At 47.2% G+C, this 17,369-nt stretch overlaps 1 protein-coding gene across 1 annotated transcript; it reads left to right on the plus strand.

Moving 5' to 3' along the window:
• Positions 1-9,495: 9,495 nt before the first annotated feature.
• On the plus strand, positions 9,496-16,594 carry LOC113937695 (dendrocyte expressed seven transmembrane protein). The gene is made up of 3 exons (XM_027622405.1): positions 9,496-10,524; positions 15,302-15,610; positions 16,550-16,594. The coding sequence occupies exons 1-3, from the start codon at positions 9,496-9,498 to the stop codon at positions 16,592-16,594; spliced, it is 1,383 nt and encodes a 460-aa protein (XP_027478206.1).
• Positions 16,595-17,369: the final 775 nt, after the last annotated feature.

Consider the following 17,369-nt stretch of genomic DNA (forward strand, 5'->3'; position numbering starts at 1 on the left):
TGGTCCTACCTCCTGACTCAGCTCCTTGCTCCCTGTACCCACTCCCCTCCAATCCACCGCATTGAAAAAAATCAGTGAGTTTTTTTTTTTTTTTTTTTTTTGTAACGTTAATTTGCTCACAACATTTGCTGGATACCTGTTGTTCATGATGAATAGATATGTCTGCCAAACATCATACATTTGGGTATCTTCCCCATGATGTTTGACCTGAGTTTTCTTTTTCTTTTTTACCTAAGTTTTCAGTGACCCATCATCTATCCACTTGTTTATTTTGTATTTTTCTTTTTATCAAACTTTCTGCATTTTGGCAGGAATCCATGGATTTTAAAATAAAATCTCCTCCACTTGTAGGTCTCAATCGAAAGGTGAAGCACAATTTTGTAGGAGGGTTTTGAGGTTTCCTTAACTCCCTCAACCATACAAGCTGATCCTCTTGACTTGGAAGCTAAATTTCCAAGATGGTAAGTTTGAGATGGGTTACACAGACAATGACACCTGTCTTGGGTCATCGGTGCAGAGGTGGCTCCTTCATACCCCTGGGACTGTTGATGGCAGTGGGGATGGTGAAGATTGTCACTGTCCCCTTGCTGGGGGTGGGTTAGGGAGAATAAGAGTGAGGGAGAAAAGGACAGAGGGAAGAAACCCTCCAAATGTTCGAAACTCACTCTCCTGTGTTTGAAAATGCCCTATTTTGTTGTTTTCTAGAACTGAATTCTGGAACATCCATTCTGGGGAAAATACTGGAAAGAAATGTGGAGTTTCTTTGTATCAATTATCCCCTTTGTCAATATTATGACTTAGTCACTTTGTGGGGGAAATAAAGATGCTGATTCAAGGCGATGTGACCCTCTCGTCACTTCTAGTTCCTCTTTTCCTGTTGTATATCAAAACTCAGAGTCCATGGGAAGGGCACTTTTGCACTCACAGAAGAACCTGAGAGGAACCTGTAAGTAAACTTTTTGAAAATTCTGTTCTTGGAATTGTTTTTTTTTAATGAAAAAAATAGTAAATTGGAATAAACAGTTGAGACAGGACGATACTTTAAGCTCCTCCTCTACCTCAGACAGTTTATCTGTGTACAGAAATACCAGAAAGAAGTCTTTGTGGATGCTGGCCTGAGAGATCCGAATACCCTCATCTCGGAGCATGATTGTCCTCTGAACAGAGCAGCTTGGGTTAACTTGCCCATTTCCCAGCTTTTGAAGAATTGATGCCTGTTGGCCGAGCCTCCAGGTGGTGGCGAGGAGCAGGGCTGGCCCGGCCGGCCTGGAAGGCTGCCAGGCCTCATGGACAACGCCCTGCACAATGACAGACTGAACTGAGCCCTAAATGCTCTTCTGTTTACCTGGTAGCTTTCATTAATCTTTCTTTTCTTGTGTGAAGTTTGCTTTCACAGAGGAAGGCATTTGCTGGCTTTCCCAAGGCAAGAACAATGAAAAGAAATGAGGAATTCATTCCACCTCAAAAGGAGGCCTCTGTGCTTGCTCAAGCTCTTTTGGCCTCCTGAGAGAACAGTGTGTTCCCAAGCAAACTAGAAGTTTGTGAAGGAAGGAAGGAAGGAAGGAAGGAAGGAAGGAAGGAAGGAAGGAAGGAAGGAAGGAAGGAAAGAAGGAAGGAAGGAAGGGCTGACAAACCCTCCATTCTTCCTCGGTCCCACTTACAGGTACCAGGCTGGAAAATGTCAGCATCCAGGGCCTGATCTGCGGCTCTCCTGTGCCTTTCATCTCAGACCGTTGGGCTAGCAGGAACGTTAGAACTCATCTAGCTCAAGGGAGCTGTGGTCCTGAGAGGTGAATTGACCTACCCAAGGTCACACAAGTCATTCTGGGTAGAAGCAGGTTAGACCACAGGTCTCCCATCTCCCTGCCGGCTACTCCTCTTATTCCACTCTGACCTTTGTCCCAATTTCCTTTCAAATGAGTCTCATCAAGTCCTAAATATCCTGAGAGAGGTATTGGGTAGGTAGGTTCCCGCAGGGGGTTAGCAGAAAGAATAGAGGGATCAGCAGTCTGCGTTTACTTTTCCTCCCCGGGGTGTCTACAGACTGCCGCTGGGCCTGTTGAGCATCAGCCATTGGCTTCTGCACCGGGGAGCAGGGGCAGAAGCAGCTGATCTCCCTTAATGGAAATGTTGGGGTGCCAGACAAGGCGAAGGTTCCACGAGTAGGGAAAGAGGGGAGCGATAGGACTGTCCCCGAGATCCTGATCTAGGTCCCTCCACAAGGAAGTCCGCCTTGATTTCTCCTGCATTTGCACTGAGGTCTCTGTTTGCCAGCCCCGGATTGGCACTGGGGATGTGCGTCTCCTGTACGCCCCCATCTAGAAAGTTCCTGGGATAGGCCATTTGTTGGGAGGCTCGAGTTATTATTTCATGACTTCATGTGTCCCAGCTGCTGCCTGGGCCTTGTATGTAAAGTGAGGATGCGGTACACCTTGAGACGGGATCTGTGCTCAAAGGACAGTGCTCAGGAGCATCGGACCCGCTGACTCCCCCACAAAGTGGATGAGCAGGGCTCTTGGGGGTGGGGCTGGGGGACCTTGCTGCTGCCTCTGACATGTAACCCCCCCCGCCCCCACCCAGGGAAAACAGTGGAGGCCGCAGGGTATGCCCCTCACAGCCGGTGTTTGCTGGCGCACACAGGGTTGATGAAGGAGCCTGGCCACTGCTGTTTCCCATGGCAACAGCTCAGCCCCGCGTGAAAGCAGCTAAGTGTGGGCTCTGGCTGGCGACGCACACTCACAGGCTGCGTGGCACTCGGCTTGGACCGGGGCGCCTCATCACCAGCCCCATTTCCTGCCTTGCTCCCTCCCACCCAGCCCCCCCAAATTGCTTTAAGCCATGGAAGCGAGATGGGGCCTCCTCCGTGATACTGTCCCGTGCACTCCAGCTGTGGTTCTCCCACCCAGGCTGTGGTGCAGACTGTAGTTTAGGGATAAAGGCAGCAAAGTGGTAATTAGTCTTGGTATATTACTGTGGGTAAAAAGCAAGAAGCAGGTACTCTGTCCTGGGGAGACACGGATGTTGAGACAGATAATAAACATTATCGATAATGGAGGCAAAACAAAGAGAAATTGCAGGTTAAAGGGATCAGGTTTGCCTTTCAGCGGCTCCCCGAAGAGAATAGAGTTAGAGACCTTTGGGCAAAAATAAATATTCCCAGGGCATAGAGAAAAACCTTTATGCATGAGACTGGAAACTGGCCTACAGCATGATTTTAAAATGTCCCAGGGGGACAATTCAGGCAACAAAGGCAATTCAGATGAGTGGAAAGAGGAAAATAAGGGAAGGAGGGGGGCAGAGCTGAGAGGAGGAAGCAATGAGGATTCCCCAAAGACCAAGGTTTGCAAACTGACAGTTGGGTGGCCAAAACCCAGCCAGTCAGAGTATTTAAAAATCATTTGAGCCAAGTTTATTGTTGTTTTGTTTTTGTTTTTTTTTAAGTTAGGAGATGTCACCTCCCAAAATCTAGATTTCTGGCTTCTTTTGGAAAAAGAAAACAAAAATCAAAAAATTTGGCCACACTGGGTCTCCATACAGCCTTGAAGAAAATCTGCTGGGATGGAGGCTCCTGTCCAGATAATTTAAACTGGGGCCTGGGCTCTCCAGCCCCTCAAGACCCACAGCCCATTGCTCCACATCCCTCACCCTGAGAAGTATCCACACCTCCTGATTTCCTTTATTCTTTCCAGTGCTAGTCTGACCCTTGTAGCTATTTAAAATGCTGAGTGCTGGGCGCCTGGGTGGCTCAGTCGTTAAGCGTCTGCCTTCGGCTCAGGTCATGGTCCCGGGGTCCTGGGATCGAGCCCCGCATCGGGCTCCCCGCTCGGCGGGAAGCCTGCTTCTCCCTCTCCCACTCCCCCCGCTTGCGTTCCTGCTGTTGCTTTCTCTCTCTCTGTCAAATAAATAAATAAAATCTTTAAAAAAAATAAAATGCTGGGTGCTGCCCACCCTGTCCTGATTTGCCGGCGCAACGGAGAGTGTGGGCACCAGCCGTGAATGTACCTCCTGGCTCCCTGACCCTGGGAGAGAGGGCTTTTTGAGTTGAGAATGAGGGCCCTGCGGCCCAGACCATGGACCAGGGAGCCCGACGCCAAATGGGCTGGTTTAAGGCATGAGTAAGTCTGAGCCTCAGGCTGGCTGGAACAGTCTCTAAGGAGAACATGGAGCAGGCCACAGCTGAGCAAAAAGGTCAGCCCAGGGAGAGGAGATCCACAGTCAGCTCTGGAGGGTTCAGTGGGGCTGAGCTGGCAGCCGCGGTGGGGGACGCCGGATGCAGATGGCAGCGCAAGGAGAGCGTATGCCAGCATTGTTAAAGCCACGTTCCAGGATGCGTGCATGACTGGGATTCTGGGCATATATTCCAAACAAATTTAGAAGCTGCTCTTTGAAGATCATTTTAAGAAAGCCTAGAAAGCTGCCCATCTTGAACCCTCAGGGCCACTGGAATGGGGGTTAGAATCCTGGCGTTTCCACTTATTAGCTGTGTGACCTTGGGCACGTTATTTGACCTCTCTGAGCTTCAGTTCCCTCATCTAAAATATAGAGATATAAGAATATCTGTAATATCTAGAGCTGTGAAGATTAGAAATAATGTACATCAGATGCTAACACAGTGGCCAGGCACTTGGTTAACAAATTGATAGCTATTACTATTACCTAGTATTATTAGTTGGCTAAGTCTCGGAGGTGCCGACTATAGTTTGTCCACTTTTCTAGTTATGTATTTGCCTGAAGGCAAATTTGGCATGTGGGAAATTTTACCTCTATTATCCAGGAACACTGGTAAGGATTTTATTTTTTTTTCAAGATTTTATTTATTTATTTGACAGAGAGAGACACAGCGAGAGAGGGAACACAAGCAGGGGGAGTGGGAGAGGGAGAAGCAGGCCTCCCGCTGAGCAGGGAGCCCGATGCGGGGCTCGATCCCAGGACCCTGGGATCATGACCTGAGCCGAAGGCAGACACTTAACAACTGAGCCACCCAGGCGCCCCCTGGTAAGGATTTTAAAACAGGGTTCATGAGAAGTCAGAGATGAGATGCTAATGTGACAGGTAAAGTGGTGGGAATTGGGGTCTCACCCCCAGCTGTCTCCAACGCCAGGACGGGCTCCGTGAGTCCCTTAGCCTCTTTGGATTTTTGTTTCCTCATCCGTGGAAACCAGCTGGCTAGATGTCAGTCCTCTAGAGCTGGGCTGCTCAACACAACGACACCCGCCACATGTGACTATTTAAATTGGAATTAATTAAAATTAAATAACGTTAAAAATTCAACTCTTCGGTCCCATTGGTTCTATTTCAAGTGCTCAATCATCACATATGGCTGGTGCCGACTGGGTCAGACAGCATGAACAGAGAATATTTCCATCATCACAGGAAGTGCTATCAGACAGGGCTGAACCCACAAGCTTGCTACCCAGTGTTGGGTCCTCAGATGAGCGGCATCAGCCACCCGGGAACTTGTCAGAAAGGCAGAGTCTCAGGGGCCACTCTAGACCTTTAGAAGCAAAATCTGCATTTTAACAAGGTTCCTTAGTGATGACAGACTCACGTTTAAGAAGCTCTGATCTGTAAGATTCGTGTTAGCTCTAAAAATAAAATTCAGGAATCTGGGTATCTGCTTGACAAAGTCATTGGGAAAGAAAAAGCAACCGGCTTGTCCAAATCCTGATTTGCCTCAAAGGAAAGAGTTGGGGCCATCTGCCGAGAAAGTTCAGCAGGACACTCGCACCTCTGCAGGAAAAGAGGAAGGAAATCAGCAGCCATCTGAAGGAGACCCGGAAAGTCAGTGCTGGGAAGGCGGTGAATCCGGCTCCTGTTGTTATGCCTCCCATCAACTTGGGGCATTCAGTCCTTGCCTGAAGACCTTCAGAGAAGGGAAGTTCTCAATTTTTTGTGGTAGAAAAAAAAAGAGAAAAAGAAATGGGCGGCACTTTCTGGCTGGGTCGTCTTAGGGGGCTTGCGACATCTCCCCTCTTCAAACCTCACCAGGAAGGAGCTCAGGCAGATCTTATATTCAAGTAGGGAAAATGAACATAGGTGTAGGGAGGGAAACATAAACTAAGAGGAAATCAGAGAGGGAGACAAACCACAAGAGACTCTTACCTTTAGGAAACACACTGAGGGTTGCTGGTGGGGAGGTGGGTCAGGGGAAGGGATAATTGGGTGATGGGCATTAAGGAGGGCACGTGATGGAATGAGCACTGGGTGTTATATGCAACTGATGATTCACTAAATTCTACCTCTGAGGGAAAAAAAAGAAAATAAATAAATAAAATAGGAGAGAATGCATTCAGTCTCTCGTTGCAGAAAGTTTTGGTGTCTTTTGGTGACGTGCTGTTTTGAGTACAAAAACAAGGAGGATAATATTAGATCTGCTGCTCATTAAGAAAACATGTGCCTCTTATGGGAAAAAATTGCAGTCCTATATCTTATTTAATTGATACTAGTTTTTATTGCCCAATGTTACAGTTTTAATGTGTCCATAAATCTGTTTCTTACTTTCAGAGAAATATCTGTATTAAGAACACACCGTTCAAGAATGAAGGCAAAAGAAGGGAAATATGAATCCAAAATACACATTATTAATTTTTTAGGAAGCAAGCAAAATGGTGCTTCCATAAAGGATATTAGGGGGGGAAAACTGGCTGGGATTTCTGATCTACTTTAAAGAAAAATCTGCTGATTTGAGACACAGCTTTCCAGGGCCAACTATCTTGATGCAGGGGGAAAAATGAGCAGATAGAAATGGGTTTGTGATCTACAGGTCAGCTCTTAAGCGGTCACTGGCAGAAAGTGTAACGTGTTTCCAGCAGAGACACACTGAGCTGAGTGTCCTGTCACATACCCAGGAGTCAGGGAATCCGGCCACGGTGCAGGGGGGTGCGGGGAGCCGGCCCATGAGGCAGGGAGACCAGGTCTGGATTCCACTGCACCACAGACTGTCTGGGGGATTGCTGACAGATTTCAGTGAGCCCTCTGAGCCTCAGTTTCTGTGTGAAACGTAAAGGGCATTTAGGTTGGAGGGAGATGCTTTATGGAAAGTGAGCAGAATAGGCAGTGAATCTCTTTTAGTGGATCACTTAGTCAAATAATGGTTTGGGTCAAATCCAAAGCTGTGATGAAGAGAGCGAAGGGGGCCATGCCTGGGTGGGGAGGCAGCTCTTCTGACCCACTCGGATGCAGAGTAGCCTGCCCGTGGCCCACCTGCCCCACTGACTGATGCTGTCCTCCTGTCCGGGCCAGGAGGCAGCTCTGACCCAGGTTGGCAGTGCTGGGGAAGGTTTGGGAGCACAAGAGCCCTTCAGAGGTTTCCGGGGATCAGAATGGAGTAGGAATGGGGTCAGTGCATGGGAGTACTGCCAGCCTCTAAACCAACCTCAGAGCCTAAAAGGAGGCGAGTGTGCAGGAAAAAAGAACTTTGTCCTTTTGCGGGTCCCCATTCTAGTGGCGATTCCAATTTCCCTCCAGATAGAGTGAGAACATCCTCTAATGTGGGATTCTGAATTTCTGATAAGGCCGGTCCCACATGGTAATGACCCTCCTTCAACAGTTACTTTCTCTCCAGATCTCTTTTCTGTTCTGAGCCATCTCCCTTCACGTGACAGGAGTTGCAAACCCTCTGCATTATTGCAGGAGAAACAACCGCAGGTTTGTTCCTCACCTGCCCACGTCCCCATCTCATTTCTGCCCTTCATTCATTCACCTCATTCAGCCCGAACACAAAAAGAATCATTTCTTCACCTTGAGTCACTCAGTGCATGCCTACTAGCCAATGCCTGGACCTCTCTCACACCTTGGGTGTAATCCACTGGCTCAAACCGTGTCCAGCTAATCCAGAAATCCAGCCCCAGCATATCTGATGTGAGGAGGGATGTATTTGATCGTGTTTAAAAACTGATCAATGTCTTCATTAAAATCCCACGCATATGGTATAGTGCTCATTAGCTGTTTTCCTGCTAATCAGGAGAGAAACATCTCAAATTGATTTTATGTGGCTCCAAATGAACCCAAGACTCTGAGTGCATCACAGACCTAAATATGCATGACTGACAGGGTGGTAGCAGCCCCATAGCACCTTTGTTGTAATTATGCCACATCTGGGAAAAAAGAAATGATGATTAACTCAGTGACAAAATATTCTTATTTTCCTTGCAAGATTCTCGGGGAAGAACTGCCCTGGGAAGGTGGGGGTGGGCTGGAGGGGTGTGGGTAGGATGCAATTGTCACAGAGCAGAGACACAATGGCTTCAGTCCAGCATTACATTTCAGTTTGGATGCCCTTGGTATGCTTTCTGGTCTGCAAAACTAGAGCACAAGAAAACAGATGACTATCAAAAATGATTTTACATAATGCAGTACATTGAAATCTCAACCTATCCATCAGCCGAGGGTTTATTGCAATTATTAAGGTCCATGATACAGTATTACTGCTTTTATCATTTAACAATCACTGCCTAATAAAGCAGCACAGAATTCAGTGGCTTAAAATAAATAAGCATTTATTACTACTAAAGTATCTGTGATCAGCTGGTGGGCTGGCTGGTGACCGGCTGGTCTGGGACGCCTCCTTCAGCTGTCTGGCAGTTGGCTGGCTATCGGCTGGCTATTGGTTGGTGGGACTGACTGGCCGTGTGTCTTTGTCATCCAGCAGCCCACCTCGTGTGATAGGCTGAGTAATGTCCCCCAGCCCCAAGATGCCCATGTCTAATGCCCAAAACCTGTTTGTATGTTATTCTGCATAGTGTAGAGAGTCTACATATGGGATTAGTTAAGAACCTTGAGATGGGGAGATTATCCTGGATTATCAGGGTGGGCCCAATATAATCGCAGGTGTCCTTATAAAGGGAGGCAGGAAGATCAGAGTCATAGAAGATACAAGGATAGAAGCAGAGGTCCAAGAGGAAAAAAGGTGCAACATTGCTGGCTTTGGAGATGGAGGAAGAAGAGTCCATGAGCCTCCAGAAACTGCAAAAAGTGAGGAAATGGATTCTCCCCTAGAGCCTCCAGGAGGAACACAACTCTCAGGACCCATTTTAGACTTCTGATCTCCAGAACTATAAGAGAATAAATAGGTGTTTCTATCAGCCACTAGGCTTGTGGCTGTTTGCTACAGCAGCAATGGGAGACTAATACACCGGGACGTGTTAAAAAATTAGCAGGAGGGTGCCTAGAGAGAAGAAGGGGTGAATCACAGACTCAGGATTGGCACCCTGACATTCCTGCCACATTCTACTGGTCATAGACATCACAAAGCCACTCTGAAGTCAAGGGTTGGAGAAATAGACTCGCCTCTTGATGGATTCTTCTCTTTCTCTAACCTCTCAATGGGAGAAGCTGTGAAGTCACATTGGAAGGGGTGCGGAGATAAAGATAGGTAAAGAATTATGACTATTGTTGGCCACCAGTCTACCACCATGCCCTTTACAAAGTGACAGGGGACATTCAAAAGCAACATCTGACCCTGGTTTCTTTTTTATTTCCAGGGACGCAGGGAGCATGAGTGTCTGGACCTCGGGCACTGCTATCTTCCTAGGTCTTTGGGGGACATATGTGTCTCCCAGAAGCCCTGGCTGGATGGCCTTTATCCAACATTGGGGAGTTTGCTGTTTTGTGGCTTTCATTTCAGTGGGCCTCCTCTCTCTGGCCTTTTCCTGGTTTCTGTCCTCATTCATAGTCTTCACCACCTTCTGGGTGATCACCGGTGTGCTGCTCGGTGGCTCCAAGCATGCACGATGTTTCATTCTTCTCTTCTTCCTCTCTTGCGGCCTGCGGGAAGGCAGGAGCACCTTGATTGCAGCCGGCACAGGGATAGTAATCTTTGGACACGTGGAAAATATTTTTCACAACTTCAAAGGTCTCCTGGACGGTATGACTTGCAACCTAAGGGCAAAGAGCTTTTCCATACATTTTCCACTTTTGAAAAGATATATTGAAGCAATTCAGTGGATTTATGGCCTTGCCACTCACTTAAATCTATTTGATGACCTTATTTCTTGGAACCAGACTCTGGCGGTCTCACTTTTCAGTCCCACTGAAGCCCTGGAGGCACAGCTAAATGACACCAAAGACCACGCCCTGGGTGTCTTGTACCAGATGGTGACAGCGACAGAGGTACTGTCTTCGCTGGGTCGGCAGGTACTTGCCCTAGTGGGGCTTCTGCTGGTGCTGCTTGGCACCGGGCTCTTCATGAAACGATTTTTGGACCCCTGCAGTTGGAAGTTTGAGAACATCTTCATTACCAAACAATTTGTTCGGTTCGACGAAATGGAGAGGCATCTACAGAGGCCCTGCGTCCTCCCGCTGAATAAGAAGGAAAGGAAGGACTATGTAGTCATCCCATCTTTCCGGTTGTCTCCGAAAGAGAGGAGAAACCTGGGGCTGTTTTTCCTCCCCATACTTACCCACCTCTACATCTGGGTGCTGTTTGCAGCCATCGATTACCTGCTGTATCGGCTCATTTTCTCAGTGAGCGAACATTTCCAAAGTTTGCCAGGGCTTGAGGTTCACTTGAAACTGCACAGAGAGGTAGGCACATGTCTAGCGGCGTGTCCTGGCTGTTCGCTGGGGTGTCTTAAGAAGGGCCATGAACCTCCCAGGCCACGGCAGTGTCTTATTCACCCTTGGATCCCTGTGATGGCACAGTGCCTGGCATGTTGGCATTATTGGTGCCCAATAATTGTCGGTTAAGTTGAATAGAAGTCCTACTGTTAAGAGTCTGATTTCAACCTGAACATCCTTGGTCACTGTGTTAGTTTCTCGGGGTTGCTGTAACAAATGAACACAAACTGGGTGGTTCAAACAACAAAAATGTATTCCCTTATAGTTCTGGGGGTAAAAAGTCCAAAATTATTATCAGTGGGCTGAAATCAAGTGTTGGCAGCACCACATTCACTTCGGACTCTAGGGGAGAATCCACTCTGGCTTCTTTCAGCTTCTGGTGGTTTGTCAGCTTTTCGTGGCTTGCAGCTGCAACCCTCCACCTTCATTTCTGCCTTTGCATCGTCTCCTCCTCCATGTATGTAAAATCTCTCTCTGCTTCTCTCTTAAAGGATGAATGTGATTGTGTTAGGGCTCACCACGATAATCAGGGTCACTTCTGCCAAGTCCCTTTTTTCCAAATAAAGTAACATTTATAGATTCTGGGCATTAGGATCATATACCATGGTGGGTGGGCATTTTTAGCTTTCTATAGTCAGCCATCACTTAAATGTGGGAATCGGTGTCTCTCACATGGAACATGAAGTTGGTTCTCAAGCAAGAGTACCTGGCATGAACCTAGGCTTCTTTTTCCTCTCTCTGTTGGACCTCTGCCAGTAGACTTTGAGCATCTTTTGTGAATGAGAACTTCTTTTCTTTGAATCTTCAGCCCTTACACAACACAGGAGGCCTCCCAATGCATCCACATAGCATTTAAGACGACGGTCACCAAAAAAAAGGGGGCTCCTAAATAACCAAATGTTACGGCTGGTGCTGGCATGTGGTAATACCCACTAAAGCAATGAAAACAGCTACCTTGTTTTTTTAGGTTAGTGGTTCTCAACCTTAAATGTGTTTCAGTTATTTCCTGGGATGAATACAGAGTCTCAGGCTTCAATTTACAGAGAATCTATTTTCAAAAGGAGAGTACCTTTAATAAGCACTCCATGTGACTTCAAAGTAGGTGGTCCATAGATCATACTTGGAAACACTTTGGCTCAGGCACCAACAATCTAGGACCTTCTAAACCAGTGGTTATCTACTGTGACTGCACAGTGTCATCACTGTGGACCTGAGCAAGCAAAAGAACACCCCAGAAATTGAATTCAAATGGATTGGGGTGAGGCTGGGGTAGGGGATTTTTAAAAAACTCTCCAAATAATTCTGATGTGCGGCCAAGATTGAGAACCACTGGTCTAAACACCACCCAGAAGAATGGAGCCGAAGGCCATTGGTAGATCTATGACAATCTTAAGTAGTCAAGACGGTGTGTTTCTCTAAGCTGGTGCCCCCTGAGTCTCGGGGAATCTGCCTTTCTCTCCTTTGTTCTTTTTTTTTTTTAAAGATTTTATTTATTTATTTGACAGAGAGAGACACAGTGAGAGAGGGAACACAAGCAGGAGGAGTGAGAGAGGGAGAAGCAGGCTCTCTGCCGAGCAGGGAGACTGATGTGGGGCTCGATCCCAGGGACCCTGGGATCATGACCTGAGCGGAAGGCGGACGCTTAAGGACTGAGCCACCCAGGCGCCCCTCTCTCCTTTGCTCTTACTCTTCTTAGCAGCTGTGTCCCCAGCCAAGAAGACCATGGTTTTTGTGCATCCCATTTTTTGCTTTTCCATTTTTCTCTGGGGAAAGTTTGTGATTATGCGGGCATTTCAGAGGATGTGGATATTGTCAGATATTGTCTTGATTTCTTTTAAACCCAGAGGTTGTGAAGCTGAACTAGGTGGGATGTGTGTGCGCGCAGGCCTGTGTGTTTGCATGGTGTGTGAGTGGGTGTGTGAGTGTTGTGCATGCTGGGGTGGAGTGCGCTAGCCTGGGCTGGTGAAAACACCAACAGCTGTCTGCACATGTCTGATTTTCCCTTGCTTTTGTCATGCTACGGTAGGGGAACTCTTAGAAGGAAATGGCAGAAAGGGTGTCTGCAAGCCTTCCTTTGAAGTCCCACTTTCCATGGCTCTCTTTATCTCCCGGCCTGGGGTCCTCCTGTAGTGTTGACACTCTCCCTCCCTGCTTCTTCTGGCTCTGCAGGTAGCTGGGCTTCTAATTCTGGGCTGCTTCTCAGAGTTGATGACCCCCAGCAGGAGCACTCTGCTGCCTCGGAAGAATTCAGTGAATTACAAGATCCCTGGTGCTCTAGATATCTGGAGCAGGGTCATAACGGCAGCGGTGTTTCAAGTGAAAGCCAAACTAGACTTTCACACATGCTTGATCCCGGGGCTGGCAGGTAAAGGGGCCCCTCCCCTCCCCTCCCCCAGCGCATTCTCCTTTGTCTTTTTTCCTTGTTTGGTTCTTCCTCCCCTCCCTTCTCTTTTTCCTTCTCTCTCATTCATTTCTCCCACAGACAATATCCATGCCTGCTTTGTGAATTCTCACCATTTTAGACAGAAGGAGAGAAAAGCAAGTTCTGCCTTCCAAAAAAAAAGCCCGGAAGCTTTCCAATGACAATGTCCTGACAAATACATTTTGGGGCGTCAGGGGGGCTGGGGGATGCAAGGATGTCTAAGCTGTGCGGGCTGCCGTGGAGGCTCACATCCTGGTGGGGGAGGCCACCATTCGTACAACGACAGCAGGGCGGTGGGCGCTGGGGCAGATGTGGGTATGAGACTGGAGACTGCCATGGGGGCTCCTCTCAAACTCTCTCCTGCCGCGCCTGGGAGGCTGCAGTCGTCAGCAGCTGCCTCCGGGGACCCGCCGTGCCTGCCCTTATCCCAGGATGCCCTGGGAGGCTCCTGGTCCCTCCGTTGTCACAGGTTTGCAGAGGAGAGGCTCAGCAGGGAGAGAACCATCACCTCAAGGTTTTGCCAGTATTTCTCTCCCACCCTCATATGATTTTAAAGAAGTGTTTTAAGTAAAGAAGAAGGGAAATGACCCAAAGTGAGCTAGCTGGATGGGTGGACATCGTACGGGAAAATAGCCGGCGTTGTTACTTTTCCAGCCTCTACTTGTGCACAGCACTGGTCTGCATTAACTTTTCAGGACTGTCTGATACCAGAGCAGGTCCTCGGTCCATTCCTCAATGCTGTCTTGGCAAATTGTTTACTTAAGAGAGGCAAACACATTTTAAAACATCAGGGTACCATTTAGTATATTGCTCAGCGTTTTGAGAGAATCCATTACCCTCCGCCAACCTGGTAAAGGTTGACTCAATCTTTATGAAGCCTTGACTCCCAGTTGCAAAATCCCCAGATTCCTAGACTCAGTAACTTCTTCCCAGACCGGACACCCGCTGCTTTCTTATTGCAGGATTTCTCATCACTGACTCAATCAATGTGCTTGTTTTTTCAACAGTATTAAAAAGAGTGCATGCTTTTGCTCTGGGGACTGAAATCTCTCTCTTTAATTGTAGGCAAACTTTTTAATAAGAGAAAAGGAGAGGCAGTGCAAATGCTTTTCCTTGCTTAGGCATGGGGCCGGGGAAATTCCAGATGTGACTTGACCATTGTAGAGAGGTCCCAGATTTGAAGTGTCCAGAGTCTTCACAGGTACTGGGGTAGATCAAGGTGCACTCTGTTCTCTAGGTGTGGTTGTGTTCTTTTGGAGAAGTCATTTCCCTCTTCCTGGCCCCAGGGCTCTGGGGTACAGTGGTGATAATAACTTACTAAGGACTCCCGTCTGTAAGGTTAATGCTCCATCCCCAAGGTGCTTAATTTACATGGGGAGTAGTTTATTCATGGGCGGGATCTGGTCCATTAATTCCTGTTTTACCAAATCAGAAAACAAATCCACCGAGAGATGAAATGACTTTCTCAGGTCGGGGGAAACAAAGTGCTGAATCAGCACACACTTCTCTTGCTGGTGGGTTGGCTGGGTAGTTCAATGTCATCCTTTGCCCTCTGTGTCAGTCAGCTGAGGGCAACTGGTCTGTATTCTTGTCTTCAAGCAGAAAGGAACACATTCCACCTGAGCATCCAGGAAAATTGAGAAAATGTCCTGTTTGAGACCTCTACAAATAGGATTTAAAGCCACCTTCAGCAAATACTATTTTTAGTATTCTTACACTAAGAGTAATTCCCCACCCCCAATGTCTAGAAGGTTGCTTTAGAACATAATATAATGCTTCCACATCTTTGTGACATTGTGGTCCGCTGTCAGGGTATTTGTCAAGATGGGGAGGATCTGACTGGGTCTATGTTCCAAAAATCTTCTCCTCCAGTTGAGCTAAAACCATCTTTCATCAGTCCCACATGTCCTATAGGGTAGAAGCAGGTGTTCCGTAAAACTGGGTGATGTGGTCACATTTGTCAGGAGAGCTACTAGCTGACGTTAACTGGATTTCTTTGTCTTCTCGAGACTTCAGCAGTCTCATGGGCATCCCGACTCTGCAAAGAAAGGACAGAGTAGACAAACTTATCTCATACCCTCTTTCAAGGAAATCTCTATTTCCACAAACCCACTTTGGAAAAACACTGCAATAGCTTCCAGTAAGACTCGGTCCTCCTCTTTACTCTGATCCTATCACACAGGAGGTGCTGCCTTAGCTGCTCCAGCCGGAGCTCCTGCACGTTGTAAGATAAATGCTTTGCATTGCAGGGCAGGATTGAGAAAGACCAGGACTGAGTACAACCATGGCATGAATCTTAAGGATTTTATTCTTTCATTCTAGGAGCAAGGAACTCAAGACATCATCCATGATTCTTCCTTTCACATATCTCTGTTCGAACCCACCTGCATCCCTGAACCAAAGCTCCTTCTGTCTAAGACCTGGATTCCTCTCAGCATCATTCTTGTGGTCCTAGTGGTGCTGGGCTTGCTGTCCTCCATCCTGACGCAACTCAAAATCCTGGTGTCGGCATCCTTCTACCCCAGCGTGCAGGCAGAGCGCGTCCGATACCTGCATGGGAAGCTACTGAAGAAAAGATCAAAGCAGGCAGTGGAAGGCGGAAGCAGTAAACAGCGTCTCTACTTCACAAAGGCAAGGCCAAGATGGGGGCATGACCTGTCATGAAGGAGATTTTGAGTTTGAAGGGCAAGTGGACTTTCAAAGCACTCTCCAGCTTCATGTTAGGGCTCACATCCCCAGGAACAGATGGGACACTGGGAGGAGAAAATGGAACAGATGTGCGTGGCTAAGGCTCTTAGCTTCTTGATGTTGGATGCTGGTCCAGATGATTCTACAAGCTGTTTTTTAAAACACTGATTTTAAGTGGGCACATTCAGCCATAAGGTAGAGAGACTGGTGGGAAGACCCTCTGCAGTGATTATTAATGGACAGGGCCCAATTAGTTATTTATCATGCCAAGGACACATAAATAACAGACGGAACTATCTACGACAGCTTGGTAAACTCTAAAGAATTTGTTCATTCTCCGGCATTAAAATATATGTCGTGTGTGTGTATATGATTTTATATATATGACACATATGCATATTTATACATATATATGGTAACCTAATGACTTCCTACACATAAAATGAATGCTCGTCAAAGACTTCATTTAACTAATTAACGAGGGAACAGTAAGAAATTCCAAGGGATTCAAACAACAATTCAAAGCACACGCATATGTAAGCCATCAGGAACACCAAAATGAACGAGCTTACTAGATGCAAAACTGGCTTCTTCCCCAAGGTGGGTGGGAGGATTAATTGCACTCCACAGGGTGAAAGTCATTTTCACATCCATGGACAAAAATCATTTGCATTGCTGCTCTCAGCTCCCAACAACTTACAGAGTTGGAAAATAGCTCATAAACAATGAAAGACTGAGATAACCCACAAGGATCAGTTTCTGCCATTCTGAAGTGTTCTTTTGCATTTTTCCTGACGCCAGCCGTCGCACGATGAAAAGTTTATGTCAGAGGCACTTGAAATGGCTCTAATGCTCATTCATCTGTCTTTTTTGCCTCTTCAGATTCACTTCTGGCTTCCAGTCCTGAAAATGATCAGGAAGAAATGAACGGGCATTGCAGTTGAAGGCAATCCATGAGAAACCCCGAGGAGCTCCTCGGCCACACTGCTGCGGCCGTTCTTCTGGATTTCTGTGGACGCAGTTCCCCGTGCCTGCCCCACAGCAGAGAGCTGTGTTCTGTGCACCTGCTGCGGGGTGTTCGCAGGCCAAGCCACTTTTCTTCCTAAGGCCAAAGGGCTACCAGGTAAATGGCATTGTCATCTGTCTTCCAAACAAGGTACATGATCCGGACTGTGTCACAATGTAGCAGAAAAGTATAAACCAGACCCCTGGAGGATGAGTCTCAGCATAGAATAATACTCAAGGAAAAAACAAAACAAAAAAAGACAGAACAAAAATTAGAAAAAATCAAAATCACTACTAAAGGCTTATAGGCAAATGCCAAGGAGAACATACATTTAATGCCAGGAAAATATCTTTAAACTCTTCCGTCCCTTCTCTGCCCTTTGAAATATCCTTCACAGCTATTCCCTACCCCCAGCACTCTCTGGCCTCCCCCTGTCCTTACTCAAACACCAAAGACTTTCTCTGAAACCCTTATCTAGCAGCTCCTAATTTCACTTCACCGCCACCACCACCTCGGCTTTGACCCTCCTCTTTCCTGGAGCACTTTTGGCTTTATGTCTTCTATCAAATCCTCTATCAGGTATTTAGACCACATGTATCCAAACCACAGGAAATGCTTGTTAAAAGGACCATCTTGGGCTGCTATCTACAACGCTCAGTGTAGACTACATTGTATAGGGGCCCTATTTCCCCTAAA

This window comes from Zalophus californianus, chromosome 4 (assembly GCF_009762305.2).
Source record: "Zalophus californianus isolate mZalCal1 chromosome 4, mZalCal1.pri.v2, whole genome shotgun sequence".
NCBI classification, from domain to species: Eukaryota; Metazoa; Chordata; class Mammalia; order Carnivora; family Otariidae; genus Zalophus; species Zalophus californianus.